Genomic DNA, 22,500 nt, shown 5'->3' on the forward strand with positions numbered 1-22,500 from the left:
GTGTGTGTGTGTGTGTGTGTGTGTGTGTGTGTGTATGTGTGTGTGTGTGTATGTGTGTATGTGTGTGTGTGTGTGTGTGTGTGTGTGTGTGTGTGTGTGTGTGTGTGTGTGTGTGTGTGTGTGTGTGTGTGTGTACTCACCAACCAGTATGTGCCGTTAGCTGCTGTCCCACAAGAGTGTATGTTGTCTTGCACTCTGGCATACTGAGCTCAGCCCCACACTCAAGCTCAATTAGCTGTTATTAAATAATTTTGCCCTGGAGGGCTAGTATACTGGTAAGCGCCACTCATCCTGTGAGTGAACATCCAGCCATAGCAACATGTACAACACGTCAATAGTAAGAAACTCCACTGGATTTTTCATCCTGTTACTTGTAAACAGACACAGCTGGGCCTTAACTGTCTCAAGTGACAGTTAAGTGACAGTTAAGTTAAGTTGTCTCAAGTGAACAGATCCTCATACAAAAGAATAACATCTTACAACCCTGACGTTCATGTTATCTTGCGAGTGCAAGGCAGGGCAACCTTTTAAGAACAATATCAATATTTGACACAAAATGCACACAGAAGTCACAATAGCGTGATGTATCAAATTCGAACCCTCATAACGGCCCTCGTGGATGTGTTCATTTGACAAAATGCTTTCCTAACTCATTTTGGGATTTATTATGTTCCAAATTTTTCTAATGAGTCTTAAGACGGACTCAGTCTCTCAGGAAGTGGTTCAGACAAAGGCTTTCTTTCATGTTGCAGAGTCTGCAACTCCGCTGCTCAGTTGTTGTTGCCATCCCGAGTCTCCAGAGGTACTTGTATTAAGGACGAAATCTTGCAATTACGGATTCCTTCCATTCATGCCATCTTCTCGGCCATAAAGATTGAGGTAGTTGACTGTAATTGCACTGTACCAACATACAGAACTAGGGTAAGGTATTTACCAGGAGGAAGAGCTTCTTGTTGTTCTTTCAGATTCAGCTACTTAAAGTTCCAAAGTAGCACGGGCTATGGTGAGCCCGTAGTGGACTTACCTGGCACAGGAGCGGTGCAAGTAGCACGGGCTATGGTGAGCCCGTAGTGGACTTACCTGGCACAGGAGCGGGGCAAGTAGCACGGGCTATGGTGAGCCCGTAGTGGACTTACCTGGCACAGGAGCGGTGCAAGTAGCACGGGCTATGGTGAGCCCGTAGTGGACTTACCTGGCACAGGAGCGGGGCAAGTAGCACGGGCTATGGTGAGCCCGTAGTGGACTCACCCGGCACAGGAGCGGGGCTGTAACTTGGAAGAGCTAAGACATTACAGTTATATAATACATTGGAAGGAATATGAGGAGAAACATTTAGGATAAGACGGAGGAGGGAAGGGGTGGTTCCCAATCACTTGGACGGTTGGGGATTGAACGCCGACCTGCATGAAGCGAGATCGTCGCTCTACCCTTCAGCCCAAGTGGTTGGGCACCAACGTACAGATTCATCGACTCTTCTGCCCTTGTTTCCTCAGCAATATTGTCAGGCTACAATTGTCTGATGATATCCCCGATTTGGACAAAAAAGTCTTAGGGATGAAGTATTCAATTGGTCTCATTCAGCAACCTCAACCACCAGCACTTCTGCGCTCTCAATTCCACAGACTCCAGCTTGAGATTAAACTCACAAGAACTTAATCACTTTCCCCAACTCGATTCCACAGTTCTAATTTCAACTATTGTCTCTCGTTTTCTGAGTTTTTCAAGACTATGCTGTGCCAATCCTGAGTCAGAGTAGATCATTGTTTCCCGCTATGCTCCGAGGAGCAGTGATTTACTGCGACTCAAGATAAACACTGTAGAAGTCTTATTGTTATAGATTCAGCTACTCGGAACAAGTTCCAAGTAGCACGGGCTATGGTGAGCCCGTAGTGGACTTACCTGGCACAGGAGCGGTGCTGAATGTCTCTTTAAAAGTCCTTGAGAGTCTGGAATTATAGTGAGCTCAGCTGCATTATCTATTATAGCTTCTCCGTATTGAGCCCAACCAGTTGGGGTGGACTGTCTCGCTTCATGCAGGTCGGTGTTCAATCCCCGACCGTCCAAGTGGTTGGGCACCATTCCTTTCCCCCGTCCCATCCCAAATCCTTATCCTGACCCCTTCCCAGTGCTATACAGTCGTAATGGCTTGGCGCTTCCCCCTGATTAATTCCCTTTCCTTCCTCGTGTTGCATTTGTAGTTAAAACTAATTCCTGATTTGTGAGACACCACATGTGAGAAGGGGATGTGTACTCACCAAGGTGTGCTTGCGGGGGTTGAGCTCTGGCTCTTTCGCCCCGCCTTTCAACTGTCAATCAATCAACTGTTACTAACTACTAACTATTTTTTTTCACACACACATACGCACCCAGGAAGCAGTCCGTAACAGCTGTCTAACTCCGAGGTACCTATTTACTGCTAGGTAACAGGGGCATCAGGGTGAAAAAACTCATTGCCCATTTGTCTCTACCGGCCCGGGAATCGAACCCGGGCCACAGGATTATGAGTCCCGAGCGCTGTTCACCCAGCTACCAGACCCGTATGCTACCACACAAGCAGTGTGTGTGTGTGTGTGTGTGTGTGTGTGTGTGTGTGTGTGTGTGTGTGTGTGTGTGTGTGTGTGTGTGTGTGTGTGTGTGTGTGTGTGCTAAGGTTACACAATCTCCCCAGTTTCTCTAAGGCTGCTTTTGTTTTGCTTATTTTGTTATTTAAGTAAATGATGGGAATGGAGAGTTTGAGTAGAAGCGGCGGCGTGGGGAGTAGATGTGGACACGTACACGGGTGAAGGGTGTGTGTGTGTGGGCGTGTAGCGGAGGCAGAGGAAGGTAGGTAGGTAGGTAGGTAGGTAGGTAGGTAGGTAGGTAGGTAGGGAGGGAGGTAGGTAGGTAGGTAGGTAGGTAGAGAGAGAGAGAAGGGGGGCCGGCCGGTGGTAGGGACGATATACGCATGAGCAGGACCGCGGGTGCCACAGGGGGGCCGCCCCTACACGCCTCCACTCACAGCTCACACGCCCTCGCAGTTGTGAGGCACGTACCACGCTCCGTGCACGCACACGCACACGCTCTCCCGCGCCCTCCTCCTCCTCGAGAAGCGTCGCCCTGGCCACCTAACTATCGCAGTGTCTTTAATATAAAGCAGTGCAGTCGTTTGCACTCGTGTGAGTCATGCCCAGTTCTTCCCAACACAATTTTACGATTCTTTACATCTTCCCGCCAAAATAATATACATATATATATATATATATATATATATATATATATATATATATATATATATATATATATATATATATATATATATATATATATATAATATATATATATATATATATATATATATATATATATATATATATATATATATATATATATATATATATATATATATATATATATATATATATATTAAGAGTGCTCAGATTTTGAAAGTGACGAAACCCGTATATCGAACGAGGAAAATAAACAAAAAAAAGACATGTTTAGAACCTCTATTAGATGTGTTGATCCAAACAAATATTTGAAAGTAATGTGTGTTTGTAATGGTATCACAGGAAGACGCTGTTTGTAAGAGAGGCTGGTAGTTGTGGTTGTGGTTGTGGTGGTTGTGGTGGTTGTGGTGGCCTGGCCCACCAGCAGGTGGTGGTGGTGGGGGGGGGAGAAAGAATAACATTTTCCAGCAATATTTTCGTGACCAGTTTGATGTGTGTGTTGGTGGTGGTGTGTGGAGTAGCCATTATCGTGTCGCCAGTTTAGCTTCTTCTCCCTCACTAAACATCACAGTCGGCTAACACCGCTCTCCCAGCACTCTCCCTCGTCACCAGTGTCTATCGTGGCTCTCAGGCTCAATCCAGTGTCTATCGTGGCTCTCAGGCTCAATCCAGTGTCTATCGTGGCTCTCAGGCTCAAGCCAGTGTCTATCGTGGCTCTCAGGCTCAAGCCAGTGTCTATCGTAGCTATGCTAGTTCGCAGACTCATTCTGGCACTAGGTGAAGCTTGCGAGTTACCTGGTCGAAGCCTAGTTACCATATAGCTAAGCTTCAACCATCCTAACTACCACACAACTAGGCTTCAACCATGCTAACTACCACATAGCTAGGCTTCAACCACCCTAACTACCACATAGCTAGCCTTCAGCCACCCTAACTACCACATAGCTAGTCTTCAGCCATCCTAACTACCACATAGCTAGCCTTCAGCCATCCTAACTACCACATAGCTAGGCTTCAGCCACCCTAACTACCACATAGCTAGGCTTCAGCCACCCTAACTACCACATAGCTAGCCTTCAGTCATCCTAACTACCACATAGCTAGCCTTCAGCCATCCTAACTACCACATAGCCAGGCTTCAACCATGCTAACTACCACATAGCTAGGCTTCAGCCACCCTAACTACCACATAGCTAGGCTTCAGCCACCCTAACTACCACATAGCTAGCCTTCAGCCATCCTAACTACCACATAGCTAGCCTTCAGCCATCCTAACTACCACATAGCTAGCCTTCAGCCATCCTAACTACCACATAGCTAGCCTTCAGCCATCCTAACTACCACATAGCCAGGCTTCAACCATGCTAACTACCACATAGCTAGGCTTCAACCATCCTAACTACCACATAGCTAGGCTTCAACCATCCTAACTACCACATAGCTAGGCTTCAACCATGCTAACTACCACATAGCTAGGCTTCAACCATGCTAACTACCACATAGCTAGGCTTCAGCCACCCTAACTACCACATAGCTAGCCTTCAGCCACCCTAACTACCACATAGCTAGGCTTCAACCATCCTAACTACCACATAGTTAGGCTTAGCACTGTAATTCAGTTCGTGTGTGTTATATATGTGGGCTGTAATGGGGGGGGGGGGGTTGCCAGTAGGCTAATCATAGTTAAATTTAAGAACCGAATGGAGTTGAATGATTTAAATCCACAAGGGCCGTGACGAGGATTCGAACCTGCGTCCGAGAGCATCCCAGACGCTGCCTTAATCGACTGAGCTACAACTAATTTTCTGAGTATATTGAATGATTTAATTACCCTATAAAGTAAAGCGATGAATATACTTTATAAACCAGAATAATAAAAAATAGGGTACATAGCATAATAATGAACATAGCTTATAGAGCTGTATAAATAAAATAGGCCATAAGTCAGACAATTTAAAGTAATTAAATAAATTAAACAAATTAATTGATTCCAGTCTTAGATTTGAGAAAATTAATTATTTTAATTCATATAGGCCTATATGAATAAGGCAGAGACTGCCTGAGCAGCCTCTGTCTTGTTCATATAGGCCTAGATAGATATATTTTTATATTTGTGACTATATAATTGTATAAGTTAAATTCCATTGTTGTTGTTAATGATTCACTACCTGGAACAAAGTTTCACGTAGCACGGGCTATGGTGAGCCCGTAGTATTAAATTCCAGCTGCTATCAACGATAACAAGAGCAAGATGCGTGTGTCTGCGTCGTGTCCTGCCGTCAACAGGTGTCAAGAGGTAGTGAGGAAATTGCCTGACACACTCACGCACATAGCGTCACCGCCTCAAGGCAATTTAGGTGTTTGAACGTCCCGCGGCAACATTACGGGTCTGGTTTCAACTCTTTTGACCATGTCGTTGCTCAGTCGATTAAGGCAGCGTCTGGGATGCTCTCGGACGTAGGTTCGAATCCTCGTCACGGCCCTTGTGGATTTGTTTACGGGTCTATTCTAGCGTCCGAGTCGAGTCACGGGTGTTTTCCCCTGTTTTAGAGAGCTAAGAGTCAAGCGCCCTTGCGGGCGCTTTATTTTCAAGCGCCCTTGTGGGTCCAACACATTGATTCAAACTGCCCAAAGGTGCAATAAAGGTGGTCGGTTGCCCAAGTCACAGCTGTGAACCTGGAGTGTCATGATCTATCCTGACCTTTGTACATTCCTTGCTTTCAAACCCTTAGGGCACTGGGCTCTTAGGATACAGCTATATTGGGACACTGCGCTCTTACGATACAGCTGTATTGGGATACAGCACTCTTAGGATACAGCTGTATTGGGACACTGCGCTCTTACGATACAGCTGTATTGGGACACTGCGCTCTTACGATACAGCTGTATTGGGACACTGCGCTCTTAGGATACAGGTGGATAGGGCGCTGTCCTGTTTGAATTCCTGTCCTGTTAAGGCCTTTGCGTTATCTGGCAGGATATCACAGGCCTTCTCGTAGCTTCTACAGGATAGCTTACAAGTACTCTATAATCTCTAACATTTCTAATATAACATTAATACATTAAGCTTCACTTAGCTCTCACTTAACTGATTTTTGTTAACTTTGAGAAGTCCTGTCACAGGTATCCTCCTGTACCCTTCCTGTACCCTTCCTGTACCCTTCCTGTACCCTTCCTGTACCCTTCCTGTACCCTTCTGTATCCTCCTGTATCCTTCTATACCTGGTTAATGTTCCACTACCACCACCTTGAGGTTACCCTGAGGTTACCTTGAGGTTATCTTAAGATTACCTTAAGATTACCTTAAGATTACCTTAAGATTACCTTAATTAACCTCTCCTCTACCTGGCAGGTCTTCACTACCACCACCACCACCTCTCCTCTATCTGATTTTGTAGGGAAAAAATGCATGATTTCGCGGCAGGTAAATTTAATACATACTAGCTTTGTCTCGGGCCAAAAAATATTTGCGTCCGTAACGCAAATATGAGAACAGGCTGAAAAGGTCTCGTTACTTTTAGAGGTAGAATGAAAACATGGTTAACAATGTACATTGTGCAGGACCTCGAGTTTTTTCACCAATTACCTGGCTTTGGCTGTTATCTGACCTGCTTAATTAAACAGTTAGGGACAGGACACGACTGTGGTTTTAAGGTATCGTAAGCCTGGGCTGTTAAGGTATCGTAAGACTGGGTGGTTAAGGTATTGTAAGACTGTGGTTTTAAGGTATCGTAAGACTGTATTGTTAAGGTATCGTAAGACTGGGCTGTTAAGGTATCGTAAGACTGGGTGGTTAAGGTATTGTAAGACTGTGGTTTTAAGGTATTGTAAGACTGTATTGTTAAGGTATCGTAAGACTGGGCTGTTAAGGTATCGTAAGACTGGGCGGTTAAGGTATCGTAAGACTGTTGTTAAGGTATCGTAAGACTGTTGTTAAGGTATCGTAAGACTGGGCTGTTAAGGTATCGTAAGACTGTTGTTAAGGTATCGTAAGACTGTTGTTAAGGTATCGTAAGACTGTTGTTAAGGTATCGTAAGACTGGGTTGTTAAGGTATCGTAAGACTGTTGTTAAGGTATCGTAAGACTGGGTTGTTAAGGTATCGTAAGACTGTTGTTAAGGTATCGTAAGGCCGTACCGTCACTTTTAAGTGTCTGTACCTGGGTGTGACGGGAGCGCCGCGCCCGATCGATCGTTAACGCCCACAGGTCCTCTGACCTTTGACCCACTAACGACTTCAGGTGCTTTTCCTGCGTTACTTAACGACTTCATATATGCAACTCAATTACGGGCTCACCATAGCCCGTGCTACATGGACATTTCGTCCTGAGTAGCTAAATCTAAAACAACAAATTGCGTGCAAGTCATTAGTTCTACAGCACCTTACATTTACTTGGGTTGAACTTTAGTAGCCATTTGTTGGACCATTCGTTCAGTTTCTCTAGGTCATCTTGTGGCCTCATACTATCTTCCTCCGTCTTAATCCTCCTTGTAATTGTTGTATCATCAGCAAACAATGAGAGGAACGATTCTATACCCTCTGGGAGATCATTTACATATATCAGAAACATTACCTCTATCGCTGTTATATGTTAATTGTGAATTTAAAGTTTATTTCATATTACGTTTTGTGATAAAATATATATATATCTTATATTAGAAAAGTTACTTACTTTTAATTTACTTAACATTTCCAATAGCCTAAAGGCCTATGATGGAACTTAAGTTTCTTACAAGTAGTACATAGGCTTATTAGTAAACTATTCAAATCCAATATCAGATTTAATCATTCCATTCAAGAGATTCTTTAACACGTTTTCAGAGTTTATGATGTTTGTTCTTGAACGTTTTCGTGTTAACTGTTTATCGAAATGAACGCGAAAAGCACTCAAGTAATTTCTTGTTTTATTTTCGCTTCGTGATTATCCATTTTCACATTATTCATCTCGTGTTAATTTCTTGGTGATTTACACACGAACTGAACCTGTTCATTCGTTATATAAACTATTGAGCCCCAGAGAGAGAGAGAGAGAGAGAGAGAGAGAGAGAGAGAGAGAGAGAGAGAGAGAGAGAGAGAGAGAGAGAGAGAGAAATCTCAACAGTCTCTTAGATTCTTAACCCACCAACACATTAAAGAAAAAAACGGGTCAGGCATTTTTGTGGGTCACATTTTACATTTCATAATGCATAAGACGTGAGTAAAGGAACCCTCCCTCCCCTCCCTCACCGCTCCCCCTTGCCCTCCCTCACCGCCCCCCCTTGCCCTCCCTCACCCTCCCCGAAAAAAAAATGTTTGAAAGTCATTTTGGAGACGCGACAGGGCGGATACAGAGCTGCCGGAAAGGACGAAGACACAGCGAGATGTCTTGGAGGCAGGTGCCGCTCTTCGGTACATTTTCTTTTATTTTTTTTAGGGGGGGAGAGGGTGAGGGAGGAATATTTGTTGTGCTTTTTACAGCAAATAACTGTAAAATGTCTAGATTGTTTGCTATGATTCCGTGCAGGGAGAGAGAGAGAGAGACAGAGAGAGAGAGAGAGAGAGAGAGAGAGAGAGAGAGAGAGAGAGAGAGAGAGAGAGAGAAGGGAAGGGAATTTTCAGGGGAAAGCACCAAGACATTACGACTATATAGCACTGGGAAGGGGTCAGGATAAGGTTTTGGGATGGGGCCGTGGGAAAGGAATGGTGCCCAGCCACTTGGACGGTCGGGAATTGAACGCCGACCTGCATGAAGCGAGACCGTCGCTCTACCGTCCAGCCCACGTGGTTGGAGGGAGAGAGAGAGAGAGAGAGAGAGAGAGAGAGAGAGAGAGAGAGAGAGAGAGAGAGAGAGAGAGAGAGAGAGAGAGAGAGAGAGAGAGAGAGAGAGAAAGAGAGATATCTGATATATATTGACTCTTGCCTGACTTGTGTAAAAGTTTACTTATGTAAAAACTTATGTAAAAGGGAAAGATTATCACATCACTTGGCCACCACACCACCAACCTTATCCGCCAAGAATGAGATACACAACATTCACACTCACTGGGTACTCGAGTGTGTGTAAATTGAATCTAAATCAAATTTACACACACACTTCTTGCGGCTACACCGTGTTCGAGAGATTGCACTCAAACTCATCTAACTCCCCCATCCCCCCTCAAGTGCACACCTGAGTGCGTGTGCTCTCAGGTGTGCTCTGGAGGTGGTACTGTCGTCAGGGTTAGTGAACAACGGGCTCTGTTTGCTCTGTTAACGGAAGTCCTGTTATGGTATCTGTGACTGGTTCTGGTGACAATGGCTAGAGTTACTGCCCGTCGTCAAGGAGGTCTGTGACGGGGCACCACAGACACCAGCCCATCAACAAGGTCTGTGACGGGGCACCACAGACACCAGCCCATCAACAAGGTCTGTGACGGGGCACCATAGACACCAGCCCATCAACAAGGTCTGTGACGGGGCACCACAGACACCAGCCCATCAACAAGGTCTGTGACGGGGCACCACAGACACCAGCCCATCAACAAGGTCTGTGACGGGGCACCACAGACACCAGCCCATCAACAAGGTCTGTGACGGGGCACCATAGACACCAGCCCATCAACAAGATCTGTGACGGGGCACCATAGACACCAGCCCATCAACAAGGTCTGTGACGGGGCACCATAGACTCCAGCCCATCAACAAGGTCTGTGACGGGGCGCCATAGACACCAGCCCATCAACAAGGCCTGTGACGGGGCACCACAGACACCAGCCCATCAACAAGGTCTGTGACGGGGCACCACAGACACCAGCCCATCAACAAGGTCTGTGACGGGGCGCCATAGACACCAGCCCATCAACAAGGCCTGTGACGGGGCACCACAGACACCAGCCCATCAACAAGGTCTGTGACGGGGCGCCATAGACACCAGCCCATCAACAAGGTCTGTGACGGGGCGCCATAGACACCAGCCCATCAACAAGGTCTGTGACGGGGCACCACAGACACCACCCCATCAACAAGGTCTGTGACGGGGCACCACAGACACCACCCCATCAACAAGGTCTGTGACGGGGCGCTACAGACACCACCCCATCAACAAGGTCTGTGACGGGGCACCACAGACACCACCCCATCAACAAGGTCTGTGACGGGGCACCACAGACACCAGCCCATCAACAAGGTCTGTGACGGGGCACCACAGACACCAGCCCATCAACAAGGTCTGTGACGGGGCGCTACAGACACCACCCCATCAACAAGGTCTGTGACGGGGCACCACAGACACCAGCCCATCAACAAGGTCTGTGACGGGGCGCTACAGACACCACCCCATCAACAAGGTCTGTGACGGGGCACCACAGACACCACCCCATCAACAAGGTCTGTGACGGGGCGCTACAGACACCACCCCATCAACAAGGTCTGTGACGGGGCGCCACAGACACCAGCCCATCAACAAGAAGAAGGACGTTGCCGCCACCATGAACAAGTCCAAGGCGATTGTCATCTCCACGTCCAAACAGGAAGACCGGACGTGTTGTGGAGCCTTCAGGTGAGGACAGTGTTTGTGTGTGTGTGTGTGCGTGTGTGTGTGTGTGTGTGTGTGTGTGTGTGTGTGTGTGTGTGTGTGTGTGTGTGTGTGTGTGTGTGTGTGTGTGTGTGTGTGTGTGTGTACTCACCTATTTGTATTCACCAATTTGTACCTGCCAGATCGATTTTTTCCCCAGACAGACAGGATCACAAACCGATGACAGCCTCGGGACTCAAGGCGCTTCTGCCACACTTAAACACGGCATCCTGACACTAACATCACAGCTTTCCTGCGCGATAGTTCACTAACAGGTGAACCAACGCTCGGGTACCTGTATTTACCTGCGATTAGTCCACGGGGTCCTTAGCCCACGCTAGAGAGAACCGTGGGAGAACGCTCACAGTTAAGTTGATCAGCTCGTCTTTCTAAGGTTTACCAACGTCAATAAAACGGTCAATTTAAAGTGGCCTTATCCTAACCTACCAGAGGACCCAAAACAGAAAACGGGACAGTATGTCACTTTCGCGAACTGCTTCCATTTTCTGTTATGACAATTTCTGGTATAACCCGTCCTGTTTGCTCATTTACTGTTTAATAATTGTAACCAAAGCCGCCAAAGATTGAGAAAAGATATATAAGTTCGTAAGTGCTTGCGTAACTGCTTCGTGAATCTGGCCCCAGGTATACCAACAGTATTCTTGCATGGTTGTCTTGCTCACCTTGCCAAAGTCGTGGCTGCTGGCGACGGCCTACTTCTCATTCTAATGGAGAGGTTATCTGAAGTAACTGTTGGTACCTCGCCTACAATCAGTCGACTCTGGCTGACGTTCAAGCCTTCAAGCCACGTACAATAAGACACATCTGTCGCAGAGGAAGCCGTTACGAGAGTGCTTTTATAAACGAGGAACTTAGGGGGGGAGGGTTCCTTGCTGCTTTGTGAAGTCTGGGATATTCGAAGCATTTCGCGCCCCAAAACCTACGCATATTTTCATTGGTCGGGCCATTCACGACCTTGGCCATGAAGCCGGCCCCAGCTGGGGATTAGTTCTGGATGAGGACAAGCGATTGTTACTGATTGTTACAAGGTGATTGTTACGGGTCCCAGGCACTGCTAGAGGTATTTATTAAATATTCTCCTTGCCACACACATTATTCTCGCGGGACAGAGAAAATTATTGTAATTAAAACGAGGACAAGAAAATTGTATAAAAAAGGATTTTAATCACATCTCGCGGCATTATGAGGTTTTAGTTCCATAATTTGCATGCATTTGCATAGGATCTGTGTTGCCTCGCCACTTTAGGTGATATAACGCTTGCCGAGAACCGGTTCCACTCTTACAATACTTCGGTGTGATGCTTGCTTGCAGGTCGACACATTCTGGTTATATACGATGACTTCTAGCTTGGGATTTATGGGTCAAAACACAAGATACACATACAGGCGAGGAGTCACAATAACGTGGCTGAAAAAATCATCTTGAGAATGGTCCCTGACGGACCGAAACGTCGTCGTCCCTTCACTTTCTAGTGTGTGGTCTGGTCAACACAAGATACACAAGAAGGTCCAGCCTCCTGGCTTCTTCCCTCTAGTGTGTCCTGCTGCTCACTGTCACAGACGGGGCACTGATGCTCTGGGATTGGTGATTGATGAAGATTGATGAAGATTAAGCCACCCAAAAGGTGGCACGGGCGTGAATAGCCCGTTAGTGGTGGCCCTTTTGAGCCATTACCAGTATCAAGAGCTGATACTGGAGATCTATGGAGGTGCGACTGCACCCTGCGTGACGGGAGATGTCTCCCGTGTGGGATTGGTGGAGGCCTACCGCCTTTTGTACATGATGGCTGACTCTAACGACCAAATAACACATCAGAAAATAGAGAAACGACGACGTCTCGGCCCGTCGTGGACCATTATTAAGTCGTGTAATAATGTGTCCGCACATGGCGGCCACTATTTTGTAGTGAACGACCTTTTTTTATTTATATATTTATATATATATAAGAGTTCTTACATTCTTGTACAGCCACTAGCACGCACAGCGTTTCGGGCAGATTCTTAATCCTAATTTTCCCTGGAATACGACCCGCCAAATCGTTTAACAACCAGGTACACATTCACTGCTGGGTGGACAGAGGCTATAGTTAAGGATTGGCGCCCAGTAAATCCTCCCCGGCCAGGATATGAACCCAGGCGAAAGCGCTTGCGAAACGTCAGGCGAGTGTGTTACCACTACACCACGGGAACTAGTCCAGACACCACTGATAACGTGAAACAACGACGTCGTTAACATCAAAAAACATTTCGTTAGGTACTTGAGTGCATTCTTGTTCAGCTGCTCCTCTCACTTGAGTGAGTGTGGCCGATTTTGTAGCGTAGTTGTTATTGTTTTAGATTTAGCTACTCAGAACGAAGTGTCCATGTAGCACGGGCTATGGTGAGCCCGTAAATGTAGCGTAGACTTTGGTTAAGTATCCCCATGAAAAACAGTTTAGCGGTGTGAGGTCTGGTGAATGAGGAGGTTGTTGACCAGACCACACACTAGAAAGTGAAGGGACGACGACGTTTCGGTCCGTCCTGGACCATTCTCAAGTCGATTGTGACTTGAGAATGGTCCAATTGTCAACATATTTCAGCCACGTTATTGTGACTCCTCGCCTGCAACGAGGAGGATGGTCTACGAAACACCTTCATCCAATCCACCGGTTTGGCAAGGTCCTATCAAGATATGAACTTACATCACCATGGTTGTGCAGTGGGTGTGGGTGGGTCTCCCATCATGCTGAAAATTATATATGAAAACGACGAAACCTCAAATGAGCCGTTAGCTGCTAAAGTGTGTGTACATTTTTTGGAACACCCTGTGTGTGTGTGTGTTCCACGCATGTTCATGCACTGATAGTTGCATTTTAATACAATGAACAAAACAGAAATCGTGGCGTTTATTAAGTCATCCCGCCATGAGAAGCTGCACTTTGCCACACCAGCTGCCAATTAACAAGCTGGTAGAGCCATTAAGGATCTGCAGCAGCAACTGGAAAGCTGGTGCAGCGGCTGTTGTTCCCTGGGACAGCTTTAGTGTGGTGGCTGGCGCCCTTAAGGTCCTCTGTGTACACTTATAATGGCGCCCTGTCTTGAGGGTAATGGCTCATGGTCCCCTTCCCTCTTACTCTCTCTCCTTCCTTACCCCTCACTCCTTTTCCTTTTTCCTTGCCTAATATATATATATATATATATATATATATATATATATATATATATATATATATATATATATATATATATATATATTGGTGTATACTTTCACCAGGTTTTTAACTGTACATATTTCTGTGAATATCGTGGCGAAACAGAAATCGTGGCGTTTATTAAGTCATCCCGCCATGAGAAGCTGCACTTTGCCACACCAGCTGCCAATTAACAAGCTGGTAGAGCCATTAAGGATCTGCAGCAGCAACTGGAAAGCTGGTGCAGCGGCTGTTGTTCCCTGGGACAGCTTTAGTGTGGTGGCTGGCGCCCTTAAGGTCCTCTGTGTACACTTATAATGGCGCCCTGTCTTGAGGGTAATGGCTCATGGTCCCCTTCCCTCTTACTCTCTCTCCTTCCTTACCCCTCACTCCTTTTCCTTTTTCCTTGCCTAATATATATATATATATATATATATATATATATATATATATATATATATATATATATATATATATATATATATATATATATATATATATATTGGTGTATACTTTCACCAGGTTTTTAACTGTACATATTTCTGTGAATATAACTGCATATTCTGTATATTTTTCTTATTTAGAGCTTCTATCCCTCTGACTAGATTTACACAAGCAGACTTCCTAACTGGTGATGACTTCCGGTGTAGCTACGTTACTGAGAGGAGAAGTAGTGTACGAGAACTCTTTATACACAGAATGTATGCGTGGGTCTAAACGATAAAGTATGATTTGAATTGTGATATGTGGATGTTTGTGCATTAATCAAACATCAAGGTCTAGTTGATCACTCACACTCAGGTGTGTATTTTTATAATGGTTTACATTCTATGTAATTGGTGTATTCAACATAAATCATATAAATTCATTGTAATTAGCATATATATATATATATATATATATATATATATATATATATATATATATATATATATATATATATATATATATATATATATATATATATATATCAAATCAAACATGATCAAACGTTCATCGAAGCAGCCAGACAATGGGACACCATTGCACACCCTCAACCCCGACCACAAGTCCCAAAAGACCACAAGCAGGCCCACTGGGATAGCCCCATAATGGAAAAGACTGTCACAGCAATGATTGACAACGCTGATGCTGAAAACAAAGCCCGCCTCCTAGCGGTAACAGCACCCCACGCCGGGGATTTTTTATTTGCTGTGCCCAATGCAGCCCTGGGAACTCGCCTCAGTCATGACGCTCTCCGCATTGGAGTTGCCCTTCGCCTTGCCGCCCCCATCCTCACCGAACATAGGTGCATCTGCGGAACTGCGATGGCAGACCAATATGGTCGTCATGGTCTGGTATGTCGTAAATCACAGGGTAAAATTGCAAGACATGAAGAAGTCAACGACATCATCAAGAGGAGCCTCGCCACAGCCCGCTGCCCGGCACAAAGAGAACCACACTTATCCAGACCTAACGACCCTCAGAAGCGCCCTGATGGGGTCACCTTGCTACCTTGGAAGGATGGTAAGCAAGTGGTATGGGACTACACGTGCGCTGCCACACTGGCCAGTACCTACCTCCACTACAGCACACGTGAAAGCGGTGGTGCTGCTTCTTTCAGGGAATCGCAGAAAATTATTAAATACAGAGGTCTAGCACACTGCTACAGCTTTGTTCCGATCGGCTCGGAGACCCTCGGTTCGTGGGGAAAATGTGCATTGAAGTTCCTGAAGGAATTGGGGGACAAATTGATCAGCGCTACAAAAGACCAGAGAGCAAAAAGTTTCTTGTTCCAGCGCCTCAGTGTTGCGATTCAAAGGGGAAATGCCTGTTGCGTCTTGGGCACTAGTCCAACTTCAGAGGAATTCGAAGAAGTGTTTGACTTGCAACAATGATCGAACCCGTCTGTGACATTCATCAATGTTTCCCATTGTTGTGTTCTTCAAGAGATCCATAACCTTTAAGCACCTTTTTGCATTATTATTTTTGTATCAACCCATGTATATCTTGTAACCATCAAATGCATAATAAAGCACAAAAAATATTCAAGGAAGGGGGTGGTAGGAGAAAAGCACACAGAAACTGTATTGGAGGGGATCTAAACATTCCCTCTAATGCGTTATGCGTGGTTTCCTCCGAGGCTATGGGTCCCCCTTCTTCCAGCTAGAGGTGGTACTCCCCTATATATATATATATATATATATATATATATATATATATATATATATCATAATTGGTATATATTCATCATAATTGGTGTAAATTAAATATAATTGGAATATATTCATAGTAGATGGTGTCAATTATAATTGGTATTATAATCCCCGACCGTTCAATTTGTTTTTTTTATTATTATTATTATTATTATTATTATTATTTTCTACCACAGACGTGGCCAGACATTTACAATGCTAACCAGCATATATATCTGTTCTTGTGTCCTCCATGGACAGGGTGAGAGATCTGTTGAACATATAGTCCAGGGATTTATTGAACGGTCGGAGTGCTTGGCCACCATTCCTTTCAACTGTCCCATCCCAAATCCTTTATCCTGACCCCTGATAGTTCCCTTCCCCTTCGGTGCTAACAAAGTAGAATAGTGATGGATTGTTAAGGAGAGTAGGGGCTCGAACTCTGCACACTTGTGATGGCTGCAGGTGAGAAGTTTCCAACATAGAACAACACTTGTTTCTCAAGGATTGAATTTTTTGTTTTGTTTTTTCACTGGGGAGAGGGGACGCTTGGTGGGGGAGGGAGGGAGGAGGACAGGCGGGGGGGATACATGGTTGGGGGGGGGGAGAGGTGAAACATATGGGGGGGGGGATGGGGGGTAGGGGCAGATTCATTCCCCCACCATAAAACGGAAATCAACAGTCCATTATATTCCCGAAAATGGAGACCTGATGCCCGTCATCCCCCATTAAACAGGAATTGATCGATCTGCACATTACCAACCATCACAGTCGACTTCATCGCAGTCACCGAGTGTGTACGAACCATAAACATGGCCTTTATGGATTGTTTATGTTCAATCCGTCCTCTCTCTCTCTATAATATACACTTGAGTTTGTAAACTAACATCTGCGTCGAAACCACATCGATGTAGTGAAATTAAATACACTACAATTTCGACGTTTGGATAGCTACGTTGGTCGTGTGATCAACTGATCGCTTGTTGTTGTTATAGATTCAGCTACTCGGAACAAGTTCCAAGTAGCATGGGCTATGGTGAGCCCGTAGTGGACTGACCTGGCACAGGAGCGGGGCAAGTAGCATGGGCTATGGTGAGCCCGTAGTGGACTGACCTGGCACAGGAGCGGGGCAAGTAGCATGGGCTATGGTGAGCCCGTAGTGGACTGACCTGGCACAGGAGCGGGGCAAGTAGCATGGGCTATGGTGAGCCCGTAGTGGACTGACCTGGCACAGGAGCGGGGCAAGTAGCATGGGCTATGGTGAGCCCGTAGTGGACTTACCTGGCACAGGAGCGGGGCAAGTAGCATGGGCTATGGTGAGCCCGTAGTGGACTTACCTGGCACAGGAGCGGGGCAAGTAGCATGGGCTATGGTGAGCCCGTAGTGGACTTACCTGGCACAGGAGCGGGGCAAGTAGCATGGGCTATGGTGAGCCCGTAGTGGATTTACCTGGCACAGGAGCGGGGCTGTGAACTGATCGCGAGAAGGACCTTGGTAGTGAGTGTGATAGTGAGGAGGACCTTCACCTCACTTCTCTGAGAACTACAGCACTTCTAACATGATTTAGAAGTATTCAGCACTATTGGACAGAGTATATTTAATACTGCAGCATGTTATCAGGAGACAAAGTATCTCTTCTGACATATAAAGTTCATTATAAAAAGACATGGATGATATAATTAATCCCAGGAAGTAGGAACCTGCTAATGGAGAGAAAGAGAGAGATAGATATATATATATATAAAGAGCTTAATTTGCACTCTCTGGAAGATGAAGAGCCATAAGAGACATAATTGACGAGTATAAATGAATTAAAGAACCTAACGAAGGGAAAATAAACTGGGGTTTTAAATATGTCCCTCGCCTCTCTATCACGTCTCTACCTTCCCCTCCCTTCTCCTCCCCCCCCCCTTTCAACTCTCACCCTGTTCCTTCCCATCAACTCCCCCCCCTCCCCCCTCCTCACCCCCACCACCTCTTCCCTCACCGACGTTAAAGCATTACAGGCCAAGTACTTAGGGAAATTTCCCTCGAGGATCTTCTGTGTGTAAGTTTGTCTTCAACCGCCATGGTTTGTGTCGCACTCAAGTGAGGGAGGGAGAGAGGGAGAGGGAGAGAGGGAGAGGGAGAGAGGAGAAAAACTGGGAGTTTTATTTTAATTTGAATGCTTGTCTGCTCGTGTTTGCTTGTCTGTTATCTTCAACATGCCTTCTACCGTGTGTATAGACAGGTTAATTCTCTCTTACTAATGAACAGATCTACAAGGGCCGTGACGAGGATTCGAACCTGCATCTGAGAGCATCCCAGACGCTGGTGATGAGTCACAATAACGTGGGTAAAGTAAGTTGACCAGACCACACACTAGAAGGTGAAGGGACGACGGCGTTTCGGTCCGTCCTGGACCATTCTCAAGTCGATTGAGAATGGTCACAATCAAGTCGATTCTCACAATCGACTTGAGAATGGTCCAGGACGGACCGAAACGTCGTCGTCCCTTCACCTTCTAGTGTGTGGTCTGGTCAATCCCAAACGCTGCCTTAATTGACTGACCAACTCTCACTAGATTTCATTAACACCAGTAATCATGAACCATCAATACCCAGCGTGATCGGTTTTCAAGAAGTGCTGACCGGGGTACTCATTCATTTTCTCAACCAGTTTCCTGTCATTGGCTCATTTGTAATAGGCTTAGAGTGTTTGAAACACCGGTTATGAGACGCTGTTTTCGTAACAGGTTTATCTGGTTCTCAGTAATAGATTACTGTCTTGATCAAGCCAGGTGATTTGCCTGAGGAAGGTTGACAGTGAATTAAATTCACTGTAGAATCTGTGTTGGTGAACCAGTTTGTTCTACATTGTGTTATTTATCTTCAGTGATGGAGATTGTAGCTGGTAGAATGTATCCCATTTCGATGTTGTTCGATAAATTGGGTTAGTTGTATGGTGAAAGTATTTTGATTTATCGTCGATTTTCCTTTGAATGTATTCTGGTCGTCACGTATCTGTATCTTTATTCATTAATTATTGTTTCTCTTGTATTCTGTGGCACCAGTCCTTCATCCTCCTTCCTGCCTCTATAATACCCAAGCAAGAAGCATTGATGTTATATATGATGAACGATCAACGAACCTATTGGTGACCACTAACAGCATATGCGCTCAGCGGTCTTAGTAGAACTGAAAATAAAAGTAATATTACACAAGGAAGCACAATGACATCAGTTTAACGTGATGTATCGGTGAAAAAATCAGGAGTAGCAATGAAAAGGATTCGAACCCGCGTACTTGGTACTCCCAAGCTATAGCGCACTAGACAGAGCTAGAACCCCATGTGAACAGGTTCGAACCCCTCGTCATGACTGCTCCTGACTTTCTCGTTTGCAAGGAACTGGAAGGTACCGTATTCGAGCCCAACTGTTCATTCTTAGCACTTGATATGTTAAGTTTTTTTGTGCCTATTGTTTGGCTTCGTGTAATTCTTGAGCTGGACGGTAGAGCGACGGTGTCGCTTCCTACAGGTCGGCGTTCAATCCCCGACCGTCCAAGTGGCTGGGCACCATTCCTTTCCCCCCGTCCCATCCCAGATCGTTATCCTGACCCCCTTTCAAGTGCTCTATAGTCGTAACGGCTTGGCACTCCTCTCCCACGGCTCCTAATGATTTTCTCCCTCATATACCACGTTAAAGTGCATCAAAATTTATTTTTAATGCACAATACATAAGAATTGATGATTTTTTTTTTTTTGGGGGGGGGGGAAGCGGAAAGCCACTGCTTTAAGCCTAACCTGAGGAGACGTTGATATTTCTTAAACTGTTTACCTTAGGCCTACCCAGACCAGCCTATGCCCGAACCCTTAAGTACCCAAACCATTCCTCCTGCTAATTTGGGTGAGATTAGCCCTAGGCATTTGGCCTCTAGCTTTGAAAACAGACAATCTCTGTTGACCAGACCACACACTAGAAGGTGAAGGGACGACGACGTTTCGGTCCGTCCTGGACCATTCTCAACTCGATTGTGAGATTGTGAGACCATTTTCACAATCGACTTGAGAATGGTCCAGGACGGACCGAAACGTCGTCGTCCCTTCACCTTCTAGTGTGTGGTCTGGTCAACATACTTTAGCCACGTTATTGTGACTCATCGCCCGAAGGAACGGCGACGTTTCGGTCCGTCCTGGACCATTCTCAAGTCGATTGTGTCCAGACAATCTCTCTTATAGTATAGATATATAACCCTCGTTTGTGGGGGGGGGGGTTGGCATATAGGAGGGGGGGGGGAGGAGGGTAGGAGTCCGGAAATGGAGGGGTAGACGTAACAGATTTAGACGTAAACAAAGAAACAAAACATGTTTTAATGGCAATTGGGACCTGACGGATTGGTGTGTTGTTATATTTGACTACCATTATAACCCTTAAAAATGGAACTAATGGTGCTCATCCTCAACATAATTATTTATCAAGTAATTAGCGGAGTCTGCGAGTGACACTGAAATAAACAAACAAAAAATATTTTAATTGCTAAACAAAAATGTGTTTGGCTTTACAACAATTCACTTTTTTTGGCAGAGCGAGGTCTGCCTCAGTAGTGGAGTCCACTACCACCCACAGGATGGGTATGGAGTCCACTACCACCCACAGGATGGGTATGGAGTCCACTACCACCCACAGGATGGGTATGGAGTCCACTACCACCCACAGGATGGGGTATGGGGCCCACTACCACCCACAGGATGGGTATGGAGTCCACTACCACCCACAGGATGGGGTATGGGGTCCACTACCACCCACAGGATGGGTATGGAGTCCACTACCACCCACAGGATGGGGTATGGGGCCCACTACCACCCACAGGATGGGTATGGAGTCCACTACCAACCACAGGATGGGGTATGGGGCCCACTACCACCCACAGGATGGGTATGGAGTCCACTACCACCCACAGGATGGGTATGGAGTCTACTACCAACCACAGGATGGGGTATGGGGCCCACTACCACCCACAGGATGGGTATGGAGTCCACTACCACCCACAGGATGGGTATGGAGTCCACTACCACCCACAGGATGGGGTATGGGGCCCACTACCACCCACAGGATGGGTATGGAGTCCACTACCACCCACAGGATGGGGTATGGGGCCCACTACCACCCACAGGATGGGTATGGAGTCCACTACCAACCACAGGATGGGGTATGGGGCCCACTACCACCCACAGGATGGGTATGGAGTCCACTACCACCCACAGGATGGGTATGGAGTCCACTACCACCCACAGGATGGGTATGGAGTCCACTACCACCCACAGGATGGGTATGGAGTCCACTACCACCCACAGGATGGGGTATGGGGCCCACTACTACCCACAGGATGGGTATGGAGTCCACTACCACCCACAGGATGGGGTATGGGGCCCACTACCACCCACAGGATGGGTATGGAGTCCACTACCACCCACAGGATGGGGTATGGGGCCCACTACCACCCACAGGATGGGTATGGAGTCCACTACCACCCACAGGATGGGTATGGAGTCCACTACCACCCACAGGATGGGGTATGGGGCCCACTACCACCCACAGGATGGGTATGGAGTCCACTACCACCCACAGGATGGGGTATGGGGCCCACTACCACCCACAGGATGGGTATGGAGTCCACTACCACCCACAGGATGGGGTATGGAGTCCACTACCACCCACAGGATGGGTATGGAGTCCACTACCACGCACAGGATGGGGTATGGAGTCCACTACCACCCACAGGATGGGGTATGGGGCCCACTACCACCCACAGGATGGGGTATGGGGCCCACTACCACCCACAGGATGGGTATGGAGTCCACTACCACCCACAGGATGGGGTATGGGGCCCACTACCACCCACAGGATGGGGTATGGGGCCCACTACCACCCACAGGATGGGGTATGGGGCCCACTACCACCCACAGGATGGGTATGGAGTCCACTACCACCCACAGGATGGGGTATGGAGTCCACTACCACCCACAGGATGGGGTATGGGGCCCACTACCACCCACAGGATGGGTATGGAGTCCACTACCACCCACAGGATGGGGTATGGAGTCCACTACCACCCACAGGATGGGGTATGGGGCCCACTACCACCCACAGGATGGGTATGGAGTCCACTACCACCCACAGGATGGGGTATGGAGTCCACTACCACCCACAGGATGGGGTATGGGGCCCACTACCACCCACAGGATGGGGTATGGGGCCCACTACCACCCACAGGATGGGGTATGGGGCCCACTACCACCCACAGGATGGGTATGGGGTGCATGATAAATGAACAAATCCTCAACCAACATGACAATATATCACACCTCACAATGAGACAAGAGTGAGTCGTGTCCAGCATAGTAACCCAAGGCGGGGT

At 46.6% G+C, this 22,500-nt stretch overlaps 1 protein-coding gene across 5 annotated transcripts in view; it reads left to right on the plus strand.

The window, feature by feature from the left end:
• The first annotated feature begins 3,019 nt into the window (after positions 1 to 3,019).
• Positions 3,020 to 22,500, plus strand: part of LOC123759795 (solute carrier family 35 member F1) — a 118,506-nt gene continuing 99,025 nt past the window's right edge. For all 5 annotated transcript variants that reach the window (XM_069316431.1, XM_069316436.1, XM_069316417.1 and 2 more), the window contains exons 1-2: positions 3,020 to 3,155; positions 9,348 to 10,722. In XM_069316431.1, the coding sequence (XP_069172532.1) occupies positions 10,652 to 10,722 (71 nt within the window). In that variant the 5' untranslated portion in view covers positions 3,020 to 3,155; positions 9,348 to 10,651. The remainder of the gene's footprint in view (positions 3,156 to 9,347; positions 10,723 to 22,500) is intronic.

The sequence above is a fragment of the Procambarus clarkii genome, chromosome 8 (genome assembly GCF_040958095.1).
Source record: "Procambarus clarkii isolate CNS0578487 chromosome 8, FALCON_Pclarkii_2.0, whole genome shotgun sequence".
Lineage (NCBI taxonomy): Eukaryota > Metazoa > Arthropoda > Malacostraca > Decapoda > Cambaridae > Procambarus > Procambarus clarkii.